Source organism: Bos indicus x Bos taurus, chromosome 21 (assembly GCF_003369695.1).
Source record: "Bos indicus x Bos taurus breed Angus x Brahman F1 hybrid chromosome 21, Bos_hybrid_MaternalHap_v2.0, whole genome shotgun sequence".
Taxonomy (NCBI): domain Eukaryota; kingdom Metazoa; phylum Chordata; class Mammalia; order Artiodactyla; family Bovidae; genus Bos; species Bos indicus x Bos taurus.
In genome coordinates this window covers 5,597,742-5,615,000 of record NC_040096.1, presented here as the reverse complement: position 1 = coordinate 5,615,000, position 17,259 = coordinate 5,597,742, and the positions used below count along the sequence as shown (strand labels likewise).

The following is a 17,259-nucleotide window of genomic DNA, read 5'->3' as shown; positions in this document are numbered from 1 at the left end:
AAGAAGAAAAAGAAATGTGGCAACGTATTAACAGTTGGTGAATCTAGATGAAGTGCATATGAATGGATATGCATTGAACTGGTTAAACCTTTCTGCAGTTTTGAAAGTTTTCAAGATAAATAATTATGGGGGAAACAATAATGATAATAAAAACAGGCCTACAGCTCAAGCTTGACTTGTCTAAAATAAAACTGAGACTAAAACTCCATTCTGTTGACCTGAAATCCAGTGTACGACCGCCTCTCTCCATCCAGGTGAATGGAGAGGGACAGGCAGGCAGAGACAGAGCCCCCATCTCCTTGGTTCAAAACCCAGAGCTTTGAGAAGGCACAGCCGACCCAGCCTTTCCAGTCCTGGCAAGTTAGCCAAGGAGACAAAGACGAGGCGCACACGCCACCTTGTGACCAGATAAGGGAGTCTACTGCTGCCAATTTTAAAAGTGAACTTACCTCACGTTATTGGTATCTTTCCCAGTTGCAACATTTTCCCTTTAGTGAAGCACTAATTCTTGTTTCTCCAATTTTCTGATATGGATTTCCAGCTGCTTTAGAGAAACTAGCCAAAAGAGCCGATTTCCTTTCCCCAGAAACCACATTCTTGGATGATCAAGAAGAGCAAAGCCCTGCTCATGAACACTTCACCAGATCCCACTTACCACCATGTGCCAGCAAGCTGCTGGCCTTTCTGACCCAACCAAATGAGGAAAGCAAAGGAGATTTATTCAGTGCTTTCGGCAGCGAGTCAGCCACTGTCGCTCACCTTTTGTCAGAGGAGTGGAGAGGCTTTATCACGGACAAGGGCAAGCCGTCAGGTGTGCCCTGTCTGGAGGCTGTTGGGTGGGCAAGCTGGAGGTGGTGACCTAGAAGGGGGCATCCTTCATAACTGGTTGGGGGAGCATGTTTGACTTTCCCTAATTAGTCACAGCAGTTGTCTTAGCCTAGGGCTAGAGAACCTTTCTCACCTGAAAGAAAGGATCATATAATTTATATTTTATTTCTTTAAATAGAATGAGTCAAGCTCTAGGTCAAGTTCAGTCTCTTCCTTCCCAGAGTATGTTCCTTAGACCAGCAGCTCTGGCATCACCTGGGAGCTTGAAGGAAATGCCAAATGCCAGGCCCCACCCCTGACTCACTACAACGCCTAGTCCAGGAAGTTACAGGGTAACTTCTGTAACGGTTGGCCCCAAACCTCCGGGACTCGACTGAGAAGTAACCGCTTCTCTGGCTTTGTCCCTCCTTCCAGTTTAGATGAGGGGTTATTAGTGTCCTGGTAGGCTGTGGTTGCAGGTAGGCTGCAGGTTGTGGGTCAAAGTCTTCTTTGCGCATGTGGTCTGGCCGTTGCCTGTGTGTTGTGGCTCACTCTGGAAGCGGTGCATCCACAAAGCACCGTACTCGGTGTGAGCACGTGCAGGCACTTCTTGTCCTAATCACGGGGAAGAGTGCCCTGAAGGGAGAAGACGCAGGTTTGGGTCTCCGCCTTCTTCTGCAGGCTGGGGAGGGTCCTCCAAGTTGGGGTGGCCTCTTCTGCACAAAGCAGGGGCCATTCCTGCTGTGTGTCCCGCCCGGCTGTGATCAGCCCTCTCAGAGGTGACGCGAAGCCCACGTGCTCCCTCTCGTGTCTGGAGAGCACGTTGCTGTGTCTGCAGAGATCCCCTCGAGGATACAGGTGCCCCCAAGTGACAGTGTGCTCCCAGTGCTCCCGATCTCTCAGGACTCTGCTGAGACGAGCAGACAGACTCACACTTGGATAAACCATTGCTTTATTCCAAGTCTGCGTGAGCCCTGGGTTTATCACTGGCGTGTGCTTTGCCCATTTCTCCAACACCCAGGCTCTGCGTGTGAAGTGGTCCCACCTCAAGCTGCCCTGGGTGGATCTGGACTGGCTCATCGACATCTCCTGCCAGATCACAGAGCTGGATCTTTCTGCCAACTGCCTTGCGTCCCTCCCCTCAGTCGTCCCCTGGGGCCTCATCAACCTCCGGAAGCTGAACCTCTCAGACAACCACCTGGGGGAGCTGCCCAGCGTGCAGTCATCAGATGAAATCATCTGTTCCAGGTGGGCTCCTGCCCCGCGGCCCCAGTGGGGGGCCCTCACCCTGTGAGCCTGGCTGCCCCCACACCCTCTGCCTGCAGCGTCTGCTTCCTGCAGGCGTGCTCCCTGATTGTAGCTGGTGCTTTGGAAAACAGATTTTCAGCTAAAATGAGAGAAGGAAGTTGTCCGTGCCTTTAGCAAGCTCTTGGGCACAAGGTCCCGGCCTGCTGTCCACGTGAACACAGAGAGTTCTGACAGGGTGGTTTGTCTGACCCACGTGTCCACTGCTCTTTGCAGCTATGCAGGCCTGCCAGCCCACAATGCCCAGTCTTGGTCCTTGCAGGCAGGCATCAGAGGAAGGGGGCTGGTGGAAGCAATGGGGCCCAGACACCCCGGCTTTTGGCCTACCTCCCAAGGAAAGTGAGCAGGGCCTCCAAGAAGCAGTTAACTGCACAGGACTCTGGCCATGGTCTGACAGTGTGGGCAGCTCCTGTCTCTTTTTCTGGGAGGCCTTGGGAAGACACCCAAGCCCCCTGCTGAGGCTGCACGGGGAGGGGAAGGACCTTCTCTTCCCTGATGTACTGATGATCATGCCTGTAAGCCCTGGTTCCATATGGGATGTGAGCTGATTTCAAAAGCTAAGGCTCTAAGTGAAGTGAGGAAAAGAATGTTGATAAGAGCATAGGGTCAGCAGTAACTCTTGGGAAAGAAGCCCCGTACAAAAAATTAAACAAGTGCCATGGAGTGGGGGGTCCTTAAGTGGGGCACCCCCGAGAGTCCAAAGGTCACAAAGCACGGCTCTCTGGACTTGCAGTAGCTTCAGGACACCAGCTTGTTCTGTTATCACATACGTGAAAAAGGTTACATCCCTACTGGTGCGTGAGACCCGGGCCAACCAAAGAGCTCTGGTCTTCTTTCTACACTCAACACAGTGACAGCAACACAATTAACAAAAGTCACGTTGGTGTTTCCATGCTTCCTTATCCTCGTGCCAGGAGAAGACACGTGTTTACAGAGAAATACGCAGCCACGGCTTGCTTCCGATGCCTTGACTTCCTTCTTTCCCAACTACAGGCTACTTGAAATTGACATTTCCAGCAACAAGTTGTCCCACCTCCCACCAGGATTCCTGCATCTCTCAAAACTTCAAAAACTGACGGCTTCAAAAAACTATTTGGAAAAATTGTTTGAAGAAGAGAGTGGTATGTTTCATCATCAGTAACCTGATGTACTTTGACATTTTCTTCTTGATTGGGATATATTTTTTACTAATTCATCCCTCTTATTTTCTCCTAGCCACGAACTGGATTGGTTTACGGAAGCTACAGGAGCTCGATGTTTCTGACAACAAACTGACAGAACTCCCTGCACTTTTCCTCCATTCTTTCAAATCGCTCAGTTGTCTAAACGTCTCCAGAAATAACCTGAAGGCGTTTCCAGATGCCTGGGCTTGCCCTTTGGTTAGTAACTTGCCAGAAACCGTGAAGGAAGCGGTCAGTCCCACAGCGCTGAGGGTGCACCGTGCTCCTCCCCTCGCTGTGCAGAGTTGTCCCATGTTATAGATGAGCGTGTCTGTCACTCAGCATCTGCAGCTGAGGGTCTCAGGCAGGTAACTCACCTGAGAGCCAGCCCCTCCGGCTTTGGGTTTGAGATCGGCACCATAGCACCTACGAGACTTTCCACAGCTACAGCCTGCAAATGGGATGGCCCGGGTCGAGTTCTATCCAAAAACGCGAGGCCATTCCTTAGGACAACCATAAAATAAGAATGAAGGAGAGAAGGCGTAGTCTGCCTGCATAGCACTCCCCTTCAAACGGTGGTTTTGTTTCTTGGCAAGTTTGCTTGTTAAAACAGATGGGACAGCATAAAGTATATTTGTGTTTTCTTGCTGTTATTTTTAACAGAAAATATGGAAATTCTCCATTCCTAACATTAATATTTCTAGTTTAAATATATATGCGTGTGGGGTGTAGGCTCCTCTGCAGAACACTGTCCTGAATCGTCCCGTTATTTTCAAGGACAATGGGCCAGGTGTCCTGGGGGAAGGGAGAAGACCACGAGCCACCTTGGTCTCCCCAGGAAACCTTTCCCACCCGTTCCTTGGAGCAAGGACAGGAAAACAGGGCAAGGAGAGTCTGCATGCGTGTGTGCTCAGTCGCTTCAGTCGAGTCTGACTCTTTTTGACCCCATCGACTGTAGCCCACCAGGCTCCTCTGTCCATGAAGACTTCCTGGCAAGAATATTGGAGTGGGTTCTTTACCGCTGAGCCACTAGGGAAGCCCAGGAATAGTCTGTAGCCTCTTAATTAGCTGAATTGTATTTATTACAGAGGTTTTTGTAATGGTCTTATTTTTAACATTAAATTTGGAAAGTCTTTCTCATAGAAACCCCTGCCTTTAAAAAGCTGATTAATTCTCTTTATTGTCATACTCCTAGAAATGTTGCAAAGCATCCAAAAATGCCCTGGAGTCTCTACCAGACAAAATGGCTGTGTTTTGGAAGAACCACTTGAAGGATGTGGACTTCTCAGAAAACGCACTGAAAGAAGTTCCCCTGGGACTTTTCCAGCTTGATGTGAGTCAAGTAATAGCACCTTATTTCTCATTTTCAGCTTTTGTAAGAAAACCACTCCACATTGCAGTTCTTTGTACTTCTTCAGAGCTTTTGAGACAAAGAAAAAATAAGTTGACAGAAAAGTTTAACCGTCAAGATCATGCATGGTTGTGTGCAAAGATTGAGAGGAAATGCGCAAAATGACCCAGCTCTGGGAGGAAGTGGGATGGTGGGTTTTTATTTCCAGGATTTTCTTTAATGTTGACAGTAAGCACAGCCCAGCAGCCCCTTGGACCTTCTGTGGCTTTGTTCCTTCCCAGCGCACGAGTGGGCCCTCCAGGCCCGCTGGCGCACAAGGCTCGGGCGGCACTGCCGTCGCGTCCCTGCTCCCTGCCCGGAAGCGGAAGAACTGGAATTGCTGGGCGTGAACTCAGGAAATGCCCTGTGCCAGAGCCCTGGCTGTGTGTGTCCCAGCAGGGCTGTTCCCAGACCTGTCTGCTTTTCCTGCTCCGGTGGGAACCTCTGAAAGTGCAGCATGGGTCCTATTCACCACTTGGTGCCCAGTGGGAACCTCTGAAAGCGCAGCATGGGTCCTAGTCACCACTTGGTGCCCAGTGGGAGCCTCTGAAAGCAGAGCGTGAGTCCTAGTCACCACTTGGTGCGCAGAGCCAGGCCTGGGTGGGGAACTCTCCATCACCCCAGAGGAGTCCGTGTCAAGCTGGCAGAGGTTCCGTGACCCGGGCGGGTCACCCTCAGTGTTGCTGCCGCTACCCGACCCCTGTCCAGGGTGTCACCTGGGCCAGCCCAGGGAGCCATCATGCTCTGCCCACCCTTCCTGCCCTGGCACTGTGGCCTCCAGGGCCTCAGACTTTTGCTATACCCAGGATGGGTCCACAAGTAATTGTCACTCTTAAGAAGTGTCAATTCATTCCTTTCATTCTGGAATAATTGCCTCACCTTGATCTGAAGGGAAGGATCTATTAACTGTCCCATTTGCCCTTTCTGCTATGATGTCAGGAGTCTGAAGACTCTGTGAGGCCTCTCACTGTTGGAATCCCTGTGAGAGTGAATTGGTTATAGCCGTTTGGTTTCCCTTCTGTTCCTCCACCCCTGTGGTGTCTACATCACCTTTGCCCTCTCTCCCTCTGCCGTAGGCCCTCATGTTCTTGAAGTTACAGGGAAACCAGCTGGTGGCACTCCCACCTCAAGAGAAGTGGACCTGCAGACAGCTCAAAACCCTGGATCTCTCCAGAAATCACTTTGGCAAGTAAGCAGGGGTCTCTGTCCCCGGTGAGCTCTCAGATGTGTGTGTGAGCCCAGTCACAGACCCGTGGGATGGCATCCCTGCGGGCTCGCTGAACGGCCATGACAAAGTCTGTTGACCAGGCAGCTGAAACAATAGGCGTGGATCCTCCCCCAGTTCCGGAAGCTGGAAGCCTGAGAGGGATGTAGCAGCAGGGCCGGTGTCTCCCGGGGCCTCTCCTCGGCACGCAGACAGCGGACCCTGTGTCGACGCAGTCTCCCCCGTGCCGTCTGTGTCCTGATCGCCTCTTCTTGTAAGGACACCAGGCAGACTGGATCCAGGCCCACGTTCATGACCTCATCTTAACTGGACAACCTACTTAAAGGCCGTGTCTCCAAATACCTCACATTCTCAGATGCTGGGGGTTAGGACTTCAACATGAGAATGGGTGGGACACCATTCAGCCCAGCACAGTACCCTACAGTTGCCAATATTTAAAGACTCCTGGAGACTCTCCCTGTATCAGCCTCAGTTGTCCTTCTGTTCAAAAGTTTTTGCCAGTCACTAGCCAGTATGTGTAGACTGAATAAAACGTACCCTCCAAGGTCTCCTTAGGAAGCCCAGCTTCCTTGTTCACTGGCTGAGGGCCACCACTGCGGCATCTCAGTGGGACTCACCCCTCTGAGAGAGCTCCCCCAGTGCAGAGAAAAGCAGCAGCCCCTGGAGCGGGCCTTCCTGCCAGGCTTGCCCTGCCTGAGACGGAAAAGCTCAGGAGTGGAAACCACCAGTCCTGCTGGCATTACGTTGTCTTCTCTGCTTTTTTTTTTTTTTTTCCCCAAAAGACTTGTGAGCACAGCTGGTGCAGTTAGCAGACAGTGGCTGTCCACGCTTGCACATCGGCTGCAGGGGCCCCAGCACCCTTCTGGGGGTATTTTCTCCCTTCTTTCTGCGTGCCATTGCATAGTCACAGCCCAAGAAGAAATGTCTTTGCCGTGCTTTCCTCAAACCTGGATGTTTCTCCCCCCTACAGAAATGAAGACGTCCTTAAAACAAAGCGCATTTCCTTTTTCACCACCAGAGGCCGCCAGCGTTCGGGGACGGAGGCAGGTGTGTGTGTTGCGGCCGGGAGGTGAGAGGGCTGGGGGGAGCCCTGCAGGGAGACGGCTCCAGTGGGCTCTCGCCTGCAGTGCCCGGTGGAATGCCAGAGACGCCTGTGCTTGATCCGGGCTCCTGACTGTGCCCGTGGCTCGTGTCACCCAGATGGCCAATCTGTGTCCCACACCCCGCTTTCCTGTTTGCAGCCCAGTAAGTCTAGCAGCTCCTGCGTGTGGATGGCCTGCTGTGTGAGAACTGCCTTAGATACCTTGCATGTGTCAGTCTCTCTGTAACCATCACAGCATGACGTGGGTTGTGACTTTCCATCTTGCCAATGAGGAAACTGAGCCTCCGGAGTGTCTTTAATTCAGGCTTCCATAGCACAGCACCACTGACTGGGTGGCTTAACCAACGGAAATAGATTTTCTCTCGGTTTTGGAGGCTGGAAGTCCAAGGTCAGGGTGCACAGTGAGTTTCTGGTGAAGGCTCTCTTTCTGGCCTACAGACAGCTGCCTTCTTGCTCTGTCCTCCTATGGCAGAGAGAGCCCACCGATGTCTCTTCTTATAAGGACAGTAACACCATTGTGGGGCCACCCTCATGAGCTCATCTAAACTTGGTCACCTTCCAAAGACTTCGTCTCCTAATGCCATTGCGCTGGGGGTCAGGGCCCCCACTCACGGATGTGAGGGACCCGATTCAGTCTGAGCACAGGGGTAACTGATGTGGGCAGGGGCTGCTGAGCGGGAGAGCCAGGCCAGCGCCGTGAGTGTCGGCCCTGGGCCTGGGGGCATTGCTCTCCTGCCTCCACACCACGGCTTCCTGTGAGGCGCCCGTGGAAACACCACGGTCCTGGGTCCTGCAGGCTGTCCTAGCTACACTGAGGCTCTAGAGGAGCTCAAGGTCTTCCTCCAGACTCATCAGAAACAGAACCTTTTCTAGAGGGTTGGGACCGGCCACATGACAAGGCCAGTTCCGCAGAGAACGTTTCTAGGAACATAGTTCTTTTAGTTCTTGATTTCTGTAGGGTACAGCGAGAGGTGTGGACTGTCCCTCTCGTTCAGTCACCAGCCCTCTTTTTTAATCTGAAAGTCAGGAGTTCTAAAGCCGTCAACACTCACAGATATATCCCTGTGGATACTATCCAATGGAACCAATATTTAGGTTATTTTAGGCGTAATGTAACTTTTTTCTTCAGCTTGATTGATCTATCTTGACAACTGCTTTTTAAGTGTAGGTGGTGTCAGGTGGGAATAAGAATGCCACAGAGGCCAAGACACATTTACAGGAGGTGAACTAAACAGTCGACCTACTTGTTGCCCTTTTTTGCTGATTATATATGATTGAAAAAAGAATGTATCATAGTGAAACAGAGAAGAGTCCAAAAATAGAAATTTAGTATGACACAAGTGGCATTTCAATTCAGTGGGCAAAAGAATGTTTTATTGTTTTAATAAATAGTGCTTATATAACTGCTTGTCCAGCTGAAAGAAGGGAAAACACAGCATGAGGTGCCCACCTTACATCAGTTACAAATATCTCCATGCAGATGGAGATAAGCTCCATGCAGCTTGAAGCATAAAAGAAAAAAGAAAATAACATTTAAGAGCATAAATATATAATTTGAGTGTAGGCAGATGGAAATCCAAGAGTAATTTTTTAAAAAGCAAAATCTTTAGCATTGTAAAAAAATGGGAAAACTTTGTTCAATAAAAGGCATCGTAAGCAAAGGCATAATGCAAACAGACCGAGAGGAAATATTTGCAACAAAAATTGTTGCAACATAAACTGGCTTAAGTCCCTAATATACAAAGACAGCTTACAAATTGACTTTTTTTTTTAAAGTCAACCCAATAGGCAGAAACTGGGCAATGGATATAAACAGTTCACAGGAAAGGAAGTCCAGATGGCCCAGGAAGAAACAGAAAGGCCTCGAACCTCGCTACTAGGGAAATGCAATTTGGAATTTCATAACTGATCCTTTTCAAAACAAAGAGCCTTAGGACTTTGGAAATTGAGTCCAGACCTGAGGATTTCACTTGGAAGGAAGGAAAAGCAAGCATTTTTTGTCTCATGGAACCCAAACAGGCTGACAGGCAGGAGAAGGGCTGCTGGTGGACCTCAGCTGCACTCCCACTGAGGCAGGCCAAGCCTCGGGAGTTGGAGTGGACTAGGAGGGTGTCTCTAGTCCAGAAACGCAGACCGTGCCGGTGCCTCAGGAGGTGGACCAGCACTCCCCGGGGACCAGCCGCTTTTTCATGAAACCACCAGAGTGCAAGACCAGAGGCGCACGGGGCCCAGCGGGGCAGAAACACGCACCATGCCCTGAAAAGTGGCCCTGCGGTGGCCAGTAGGGGCGTGGCTGGAGCTGGGGAGGACCCAGCCCTTGGGAGGCTCCCTGGCAGGGGTGGGGGCGCTGTGCTGTCCGCACGCAACAAGAGCCCTGTGATTTTGTGATTTTATCTGGAGAGTTGAGGCCCGTGCCTGGGAGAAAGGGAGAGATGCTTTTCCTAGGAGGGTTGTTCTCTCGGGCTGTTGACCTGGGGTAAGGCATCATCTTTACTTGTTTGAAGATGGATAGAAAACTCCAAGTAGATTTATGTACATTCAAGTAGTCACATTGGCGCAGTGGTCTTGTCCAAAAATAATTTGGATGGCCATTTTTGCAGTAAAATTCAGACCAGCTGAGTCATAAATAACGTTTGAATAAGTAATTACAGTTCATAAATACCTCGAGCTGTGCTCTCTGCCCAGCCCGGTTTTCAGAGTTTCCATTCTGGGCCAAGAGGTCTGTGACAGGTGTTGTCTCTGTTTAGAGGACAAGTCCCTATTCCATCTGTCTGTTTCTTAAAGAGGCTTCTTAAACACCAAGGTGAAACTAAATATGGAAACTGCAGAGGCCATGTGTTTAGAACGTGTTCTCTGGGAAGAAAGTGGGTCTTTCTTGATGGTTTTTTTTTTTTTTCATGCAAATTAGGGCAGGGTGAAGTTGATCATTCTTGTTCATTTAAAAAAAATCAACACTTTTTGAACATTTTTCTTATAGAACAAGGATTAAGAACAAAGCTGTCCTTAGGAGTCTGTTGCACATTTATTTCTGTAGGGGCCACTGTGTTGAATCCCATTCATGTGGTATTAGCTGGGCAAACTATCCAGGCGCCAATATCAGTATTCTGTTATCGTCTCTCCCAGAACATTCTCTGATGCCAGGTTACCCTGTTACCATTGAGACTGCGTCTACATGTGTGGAGAAAAGCCAGAGTTAAGGGAGGAGCTGTGATCCAGGGCAGAGGCATCGTTTCAGCCCCACAAAAGAATTCCAGCTTCTCTATCTTGTGTGTCTGGCAGAGACCTGGCTGAGACCTGGCTGAGAGGGCTTTGAGGCAGTTGTTTTATCTTGAATTTGAGCTGAAAGGGACCCTCAAGGGGGTGCTCACCTGCCCCCATTCTCCCTGCCTCAGGAGAGAGGAGAAGGCGCTTCAGAGATTCTGTTGCAATCCGACCCTCTGATTCCTATCAGTTTCCAAGCTTTCCCCACGTTCTTTCTCAACTCATACACTCTGGTGCGGTAGAAACAGCAAATTTGCTGTAATTTTAATAGGAACCTCAAAACCAGCATAATTACTGAAATCACTTAAATGTACTAGAGAGTTGACTTGTTCCTTGGAAGCATAAAAACCAAGTCCACATTATTATTTTTCAGTTAACTGGCTTTTTTTCAATTAAAGTAATAAATGCATTAATATACGGTAAACAGAATTTCTGAACTGCACCCAAGGGTGTGGAGTGAATGGTCAGTCTTCCAGTGTTACCAAACTGAACTCGGGTCCACTCACCCGTGTCCAGCAAAGACCACGTAGCGACGCCGGGTCGTGGCGAAGGCAAGTGCAGCGTTTCTTGCAGGTGCCTGTCTAGGCAAGCAAGCTGTCCAGGCAGCTAGTGCTCATGGGCTTGAACTCCCCAAAGGTTCTCAGGGAAAGGTTTCTAAAGACAGGGCGAGGGAGGGGGATTGCGGGGGGTGGGAGCAGCTCACGGACATTCACCTGACTGATTGGTGGTGAGGCCGTCGGGAGTCAGCATCCACTTTGTGGTTCCGACCAGTCTGGGGTCTACGTGCTTGTCTACAGCACGCAGTTAACTGCTTCCACCTGCCGGAGGTCTCAGACTGCAAAACAGCTTGAAATATTCATGACTCAGAATATTCTCTATAGCCCTTGAGGAGGAACTAAAGCTCCTTGACTTTGTTTAATGGATGAATTATTATTATTTTGGCTTGCTTGGCTGTTTTCCTTTGTTTCTGTACTTTCTCAACTTCTCTGATGAAAAGTACTCTTTTGAGCTGGGGAAGCCTAGAAGGCCCCAGTTTTTCTACAGACAAGAGGCGAGCAGAGGACGTGGGGTTGGGGTGGGCTATTCTGGGAAAGCCCCATAGGGTCCTGCTCAGTTACACCAGTGATCTTCTCCAGAGAGAACTACGGAACTTAACGTGTCTGTGGTAGCAATTGCATTTGTGTCTGACATGCACTGTAACACATATGTAATGTATGTATTTGTAGTGTATATACACATGGTGATAACATGTAACATGTATACATATTAATGTGTGTGGTATATGTGTGCATGTATATAACATGTGCATGCACATAACTTCATGTAACAAAAGTAAGCATGTAGGCATGTGTGTTGTGTACACATGCACATAGCATCATATAGCGTGCATAATTATGCACACATGCATATAACATATCTAAGTGCATGGGGGGCTGCTTTTTCACATGTCTGTACACTTTTTATGGTACACAAATTTAGGCTTCTGGATATCTGCTTCCACACCTTGCTTTTTTGATTTACCAGTATCTCTTGTGTATCTCCTCATACCTATACATGTAGACCCACCCCGTGCTTTGTAATAATTGTATAGAATCCCATTATTCATTTAACCAACTCCTTGTGGGTGGACATACAAGCTGTCTTCTACCTTTGTTACTGCAAACTGTGCCACTGAGCGTCCTTGTTCTCACATCTTTGCCACACATGCTAGGATGTCCGTAGGACCATTTCCTAGAGTTGGAATCCCTGGGTTGGTGAGATGAGCACCTCATTCTGATAGATTTGTCAAGATACCCTCTAGAGGTTATACCAGTGCATGCACCCACCTGGCCTCCATGCTGTCATGGCCCAGAATTCTCTTCCAATGTACAGTCTGCTTCGCCATTTCTTTGCAGCGTGTGTACTTGAATTTCCCGCCTTCCTAAGTGAGTCTTTGGAAGTCCTCTGTCTGAACGACAACCACCTGGATGCAGTCCCGCCCTCAGTTTGCCTACTGAAGAGCTTATCAGAACTCTACTTGGGGAAGTAAGTACACAGCCAGTGCCGCTGCACCGGCCCTTCAGCCCAGGAAGCAGAATGTCCTTGTGTGAACCATCCAAGGACACAGGAGCCAGGGAGACACTATCTACATACCAAGAAGCAGCAGTTGGATTTTCAGAGCCCGACTTAGTCCAAGAGGTAGGGGAGGGGGAGGTAGGGGTGGCTGTGCAAGGACGTCTTCCTTGCTATTTCACTCATTTGTAATGGGAAGAGCGGCTCAATCATCCATCCTTTCATTCACTGAGTACCTACTGCCCAATAGTGCTGAAGGATTCAGACAGTGTGCAAAATAATTCAGGCTACGTTGCCTTGTCTCAAAGAGGTAGCGATCATCTTTATGACAGTGTAATTAATTGAAGAGATGGGGAAGTTGGGGGAGGGACCCTGTTCTAACCCATGGGGATTTGCAGAAGACAGAGCTGCCATTGTAGCACTGGCTTCCCAGGGGAAAAGGCTTTGGAAAAGCATGCGTGTTCAGTTGCACAGTCTGATTCTTTGCAGCTCCATGGACTGTTGCCTGCCAGGTTCCTCTGTCCATGGAATTTTCTAGGCGAGAATACTGGAGTGGCTTGCCTTTTCCTGCTCCAGGGGATCTTCCCAACCCAGGGATTGAACCTGCGTTTCTTGCATCTCCTGCATTGGCAGGCAGGTTCTTTACCACTAGTGCCACTTGGAAAGTCTTTGGAATTAGTATTTAAATGAAACACTTGAAATCAGGGCCCAAGATATTTGGTTTGGGGTACAGATTGTCAGTGGCCCCCACAGGCCCTGGAGGCTGACAGGCTGCTGTGTGCGTGTTCTCCTGCGGTGTGTGTGCGCGTGTTCTCCCGCGGTGTGTGCGTGTGTTCTCCCGTGGTGCGTGCGCATGTTCTCCCACGGTGTGTGCGTGTGTTCTCCTGCGGTGTGTGTGCGTGTTCTCCCGCAGTGTGTGCGTGTGTTCTCCCGCAGTGTGTGCGTGTGTTCTCCTGCGGTGTGTGTGCGTGTTCTCCCGTGGTGTGTGTGTGTGTTCTCCTGTGGTGTGTGTTCTCCCATGGTGTGTATGTGTGTTCTCCTGTGGTGTGTGTGTGCTCCCATGGTGTGTTTATGCCCTCAGCAATCCTAGCCTCCGAGAGCTCCCTCCTGAGCTGGGGCAGCTGGGGAACCTCTGGCAGTTGGACATTGAAGACCTGAATATCGTCAACGTGCCTGCAGAGATCAGAAAAGAAGGTAGGGCTTCCTCAGCATCACAAGCCCCGCCTCCCAGGGAAAGATGCTCAAGTCTAGCTGCTAAGGACCTGGAGTAGACACTCCTGGGGACCCGTGGAGCCTCCATCCAGCTCCCACATTTGGGAAGATGCTGCCAAGTTCTCCAGAACTAGGATGCTGTCTTTAGGTCCCTGACTTTTAGATTTCACTTTTGGGGTGAATTGTATCACACCTTCTCTCCATAGACCCAAAAGTCTTCTCAGTTCATCCCATTAGAATACACAGAAGGTGCTCCTTCATTCAGGACTTTGTTTCTCAAGAACTGTGAGTGTGTTCCCTGCTCTGTGTCAGCAGCAGCATCTCCTTTGCTCCGCTGTGGTTTTGCACAGGCCCCAAAGCAATGCTGTCTTACCTGCGTGCTCAGCTGCGGAAAGCAGAGAAGTGCAAGCAGATGAAGATGATCATCGTGGGTCCGCCGCGTCAGGGCAAGTCCACCCTCCTGGAGATCTTACAGACGGGGAGGGCCCCCCAGGTGGTACACAGCGAGGCCACCATCAGGACCACCAAGTGGGAGCTGCAGAGGCCGGCTGGCTCGAGAGCCAAGGTCAAGGATGATTGGCGTGCAGAGTCCCTGTGGGAGGGAGGGTGCGCTCAGGGCCCCTGCTTCCTCCTCTCCAGAGAGCCCAGGACTTTCTCTGCCCAGTGTCTGAGTCCCAGGATATTTGCAAGAGTCGTCATGTACTGTTTCAAACCAGCTCCTGCCAAGGACAGTGAATCATCTCTTAAATGTCCTTGTATTTTTTCTCTTACAGCTGAGCTGAGGTTCCAGGCCAGTGGTTCCAGGCCTGGCTGACAGTTAGACTTCTTTGATGAGCTTTTAAAGATCACAGTGCCCAGGCCTCATCAGCTCTAACCCCAAGGACTGTGATTCAGACAGCCTGGGACAGGGCCCTTCCCCATGGTGGAGAATGAACTACCACTATAGAAGTGAGACACACCAGTACCTGCCCCTAGCAGGAAGGCTGAGAAGGCAGCCCCGGAACAAAGGCCCTGTCCTCCTTGACACCCGCTTTCATCCCAAGTTCTGAAAAGTCCAGTTTCTAAACCCTATTTTAAATGAGTCCTTCAATGAACCTGTTAATCATCCTGTTTTCCATTCAGTATGAGACAGATGAAAGCAAGAATTGTCTTACACTTGAATCAGAGAAGGGAGCCTGTTTTATCCCAGCCCAAGGGATGGGCACGTGCCAGTGATGCCTCCCTTACCTGTTGCTGTGTTTATGGTATACACGTGGCCACACAGGGACACAGACACAAGGAGTTTATTTGTGGAAAATAAACTCAGCAGCCTTGAGGCCAGAGGCTGCGTGATGTTCCCCATGGCCTGGAAACCAATTTTGTTGCAGAGTCTTTCATACAAAATCACTTCGCAAGTCAAGGAAATCCAATTTGAGTCATTAGGCATTTAAGCTGAATGTCTATTTTTTTATAACTTAAAAAATCTCTTTCATTGGAAGATAATTGCTTTACAATGTTTTGGTTTCTGCCATATGTCAATCAGTCATAACTGTGTGTGTGTGTGTATATATATATATATATATATATATCCTCTCCCACTTGAGCCTCCCTCCACCACCCCTCTAGGTCACACAGAATACCAAGTTGGGCTCCTTGTGTTATGGAAAGTCCCCAAAAATCTAGCAATAAAACTACCATGAAAAGTGAAAATGAAGGTCGCTAAGTCGTGTCCAACTCTTTGAGACCCTATGGACCATACAGTCCATGGAATTCTCCAGGCCAAAATACTTTCCCTTCTCTAGGGGATCTTCCCAACCCAGGGATCGAGCCCAGGTCTTCCACATTGCAGGTGGATTCTTTACCAGCTGAGCCATGAGGGAAGCCCATCCCAGCAATCCCACTACTGGACCTATACCCTGAGGAAACCACCATTCAAAAAGATACATATACCCCAAAGTTCACTGCAGCACTGTTTACAATAGCCAGGGCATGGATGCAACCTAGATGTCCGTCAGCAGATGAATGGATAAAGAACTTGTGACACATATACACAATGGACTATTACTTAGCCCATAAAAAGGAATGAATCTGAGTCAGTTGTAGTGAGGTGGGTGAATGTAGATACGGACTCGGAAACTAGTTCTCTGGAGAGTGGAGATCTTCCCACTAGGGCCGGAACAGCAGAATAATTAACACCAGCACGTCCCCCTTCCCAAGAAAACCCCAGAAGTGAACCTAGGTAACGCATGTCCAAAGGTTTTTGAAAGTAACCAGAATCTCTGGATTCTCTCCTACTTTTTTGAGCTGTTATTCTGTGTCGCTTTTTTCCAGCTGTTCTTCAGCAAATAGCTGTCTTGAGGTTTGAGGAGTGACCGCCCCCCGCCCCCCACCACTTCCTTTCTGCCATCATTCACGTTTCCGCCTACCCTTTTCAGTGAAGGACAACCACCTGATCTTGTGAATGCTCAGTTCTGTAACTCTCTGTGTGGCCGGGCCTTAAGCCAGCTTAGAACAGCTGTCCATTTTCATCTTTTTTACCGAAAAAGCCGGTCAGCACGCTGTTTTGGAGGCCAACCTGCATCATGGTGGGAATGATTCTTTGCCACCAAGAAGCGCAGCTCGGGCCAGACTCTGACCTCATAGCGCTATACAGAAACCTCCATTCACACAGCCTTCCCCCGAAGCCCCGCAGCTGACCTGTTAGCGTGCTCCGTCAGGGCCCTGTGCCACCGCCCTCTGGCCGGTGCGTCTGCGTGGCTTTGCCCGCGCTCAGACGGAGCGTCAGTCTTGCTATGATTGCTGCCAGAAGCCTCAGGCTCCTCTGACAGGCGTCCCCTCACCTCCCGCACCTCAGACGGATACAGACAGCACCCTCCTGTGCTCCACAGATGCCCCCGCCCGAGGGAGCCAGCCATCCATCCCCCACTGCTCCCGCAGCAGGAGATAGAACCCCCCAGAGCCCACCTCTGTCCCTGCTGCTGGACCCCCTTCTGTCCCTCAGACGGCTGGTCACTGAGACACACAGTAGAGTGGGCGGTGATTTTCTGCAGCTGCGCCTTTTCCAGACCCCCGTGTGCGACGTGCTGAGGGATCAGTTCTCTCAGAGGGACTGGCTAACGCCCTGGTTGCTAAAGTGTCTCCCTGTCGCTGCCCTGTTGCTCAAGTAGGTTGAGTCTGTGGAGTTCACCGTCTGGGACATCGGCGGCCCCGCCAGCATGGCCACGGTCAACCAGTGCTTCTTCACGGACAAGGCCCTGTACGTGGTGGTCTGGAACCTGGCTCTGGGGGAGGAGGCCGTGGCCAGCCTTCAGTTCTGGCTGCTCAACATCGAGGTGAGGGGGCCCCTGCCCTCCAGCCTTCAGTCCTCAGGACGTCGCAGGTGCCCAAGCACTTCTCAGGGGTGGGGTGGGGCACAGAAGACGGGTAGGGAGACCCAGGGTGCGCTTAGCTGCACTGTCACGGAGGCCCTAGGATCACAGATCGCCGTGAAACACAGCCTTCTGTCCCTCCTCCGCTACATGGTTGATGGTGCCCTTGTCCTTTGCTGCTTCCTTCGGTGTAAGAGCCCCGCATCTTGGACCCAGGAGGGGAACAGGGCTCTCCTCCTGCAGTGGAAAGTTGATGTGGGCCAGGAGGTGGGGTGCGGTCTGAAGGAATCAGAGGTAGAGACCCCAGGGAAGAGTCGAGGGCCCTCACACACCCCCGGCGTGCAGCAGGCCCTCGAAGTTTACAGAGAGGAGTTCAGGGGCGCCGGCTGAGGGTTGTG

General features: G+C 50.4%; 1 protein-coding gene across 5 annotated transcripts in view; it reads left to right on the top strand.

Annotated features, from left to right (window-relative positions):
* Window positions 1-17,259, top strand: part of LRRK1 (leucine rich repeat kinase 1) — a 134,078-nt gene that overhangs the window by 84,046 nt on the left and 32,773 nt on the right. For all 5 annotated transcript variants that reach the window (XM_027520670.1, XM_027520669.1, XM_027520671.1 and 2 more), the window contains 10 exons: window positions 1,829-2,055; window positions 3,106-3,233; window positions 3,328-3,491; window positions 4,468-4,605; window positions 5,739-5,851; window positions 6,858-6,934; window positions 12,146-12,275; window positions 13,384-13,496; window positions 13,865-14,079; window positions 16,661-16,825. In XM_027520670.1, coding sequence (XP_027376471.1) covers window positions 1,829-2,055; window positions 3,106-3,233; window positions 3,328-3,491; window positions 4,468-4,605; window positions 5,739-5,851; window positions 6,858-6,934; window positions 12,146-12,275; window positions 13,384-13,496; window positions 13,865-14,079; window positions 16,661-16,825 — 1,470 coding nt within the window. The remainder of the gene's footprint in view (window positions 1-1,828; window positions 2,056-3,105; window positions 3,234-3,327; window positions 3,492-4,467; window positions 4,606-5,738; window positions 5,852-6,857; window positions 6,935-12,145; window positions 12,276-13,383; window positions 13,497-13,864; window positions 14,080-16,660; window positions 16,826-17,259) is intronic.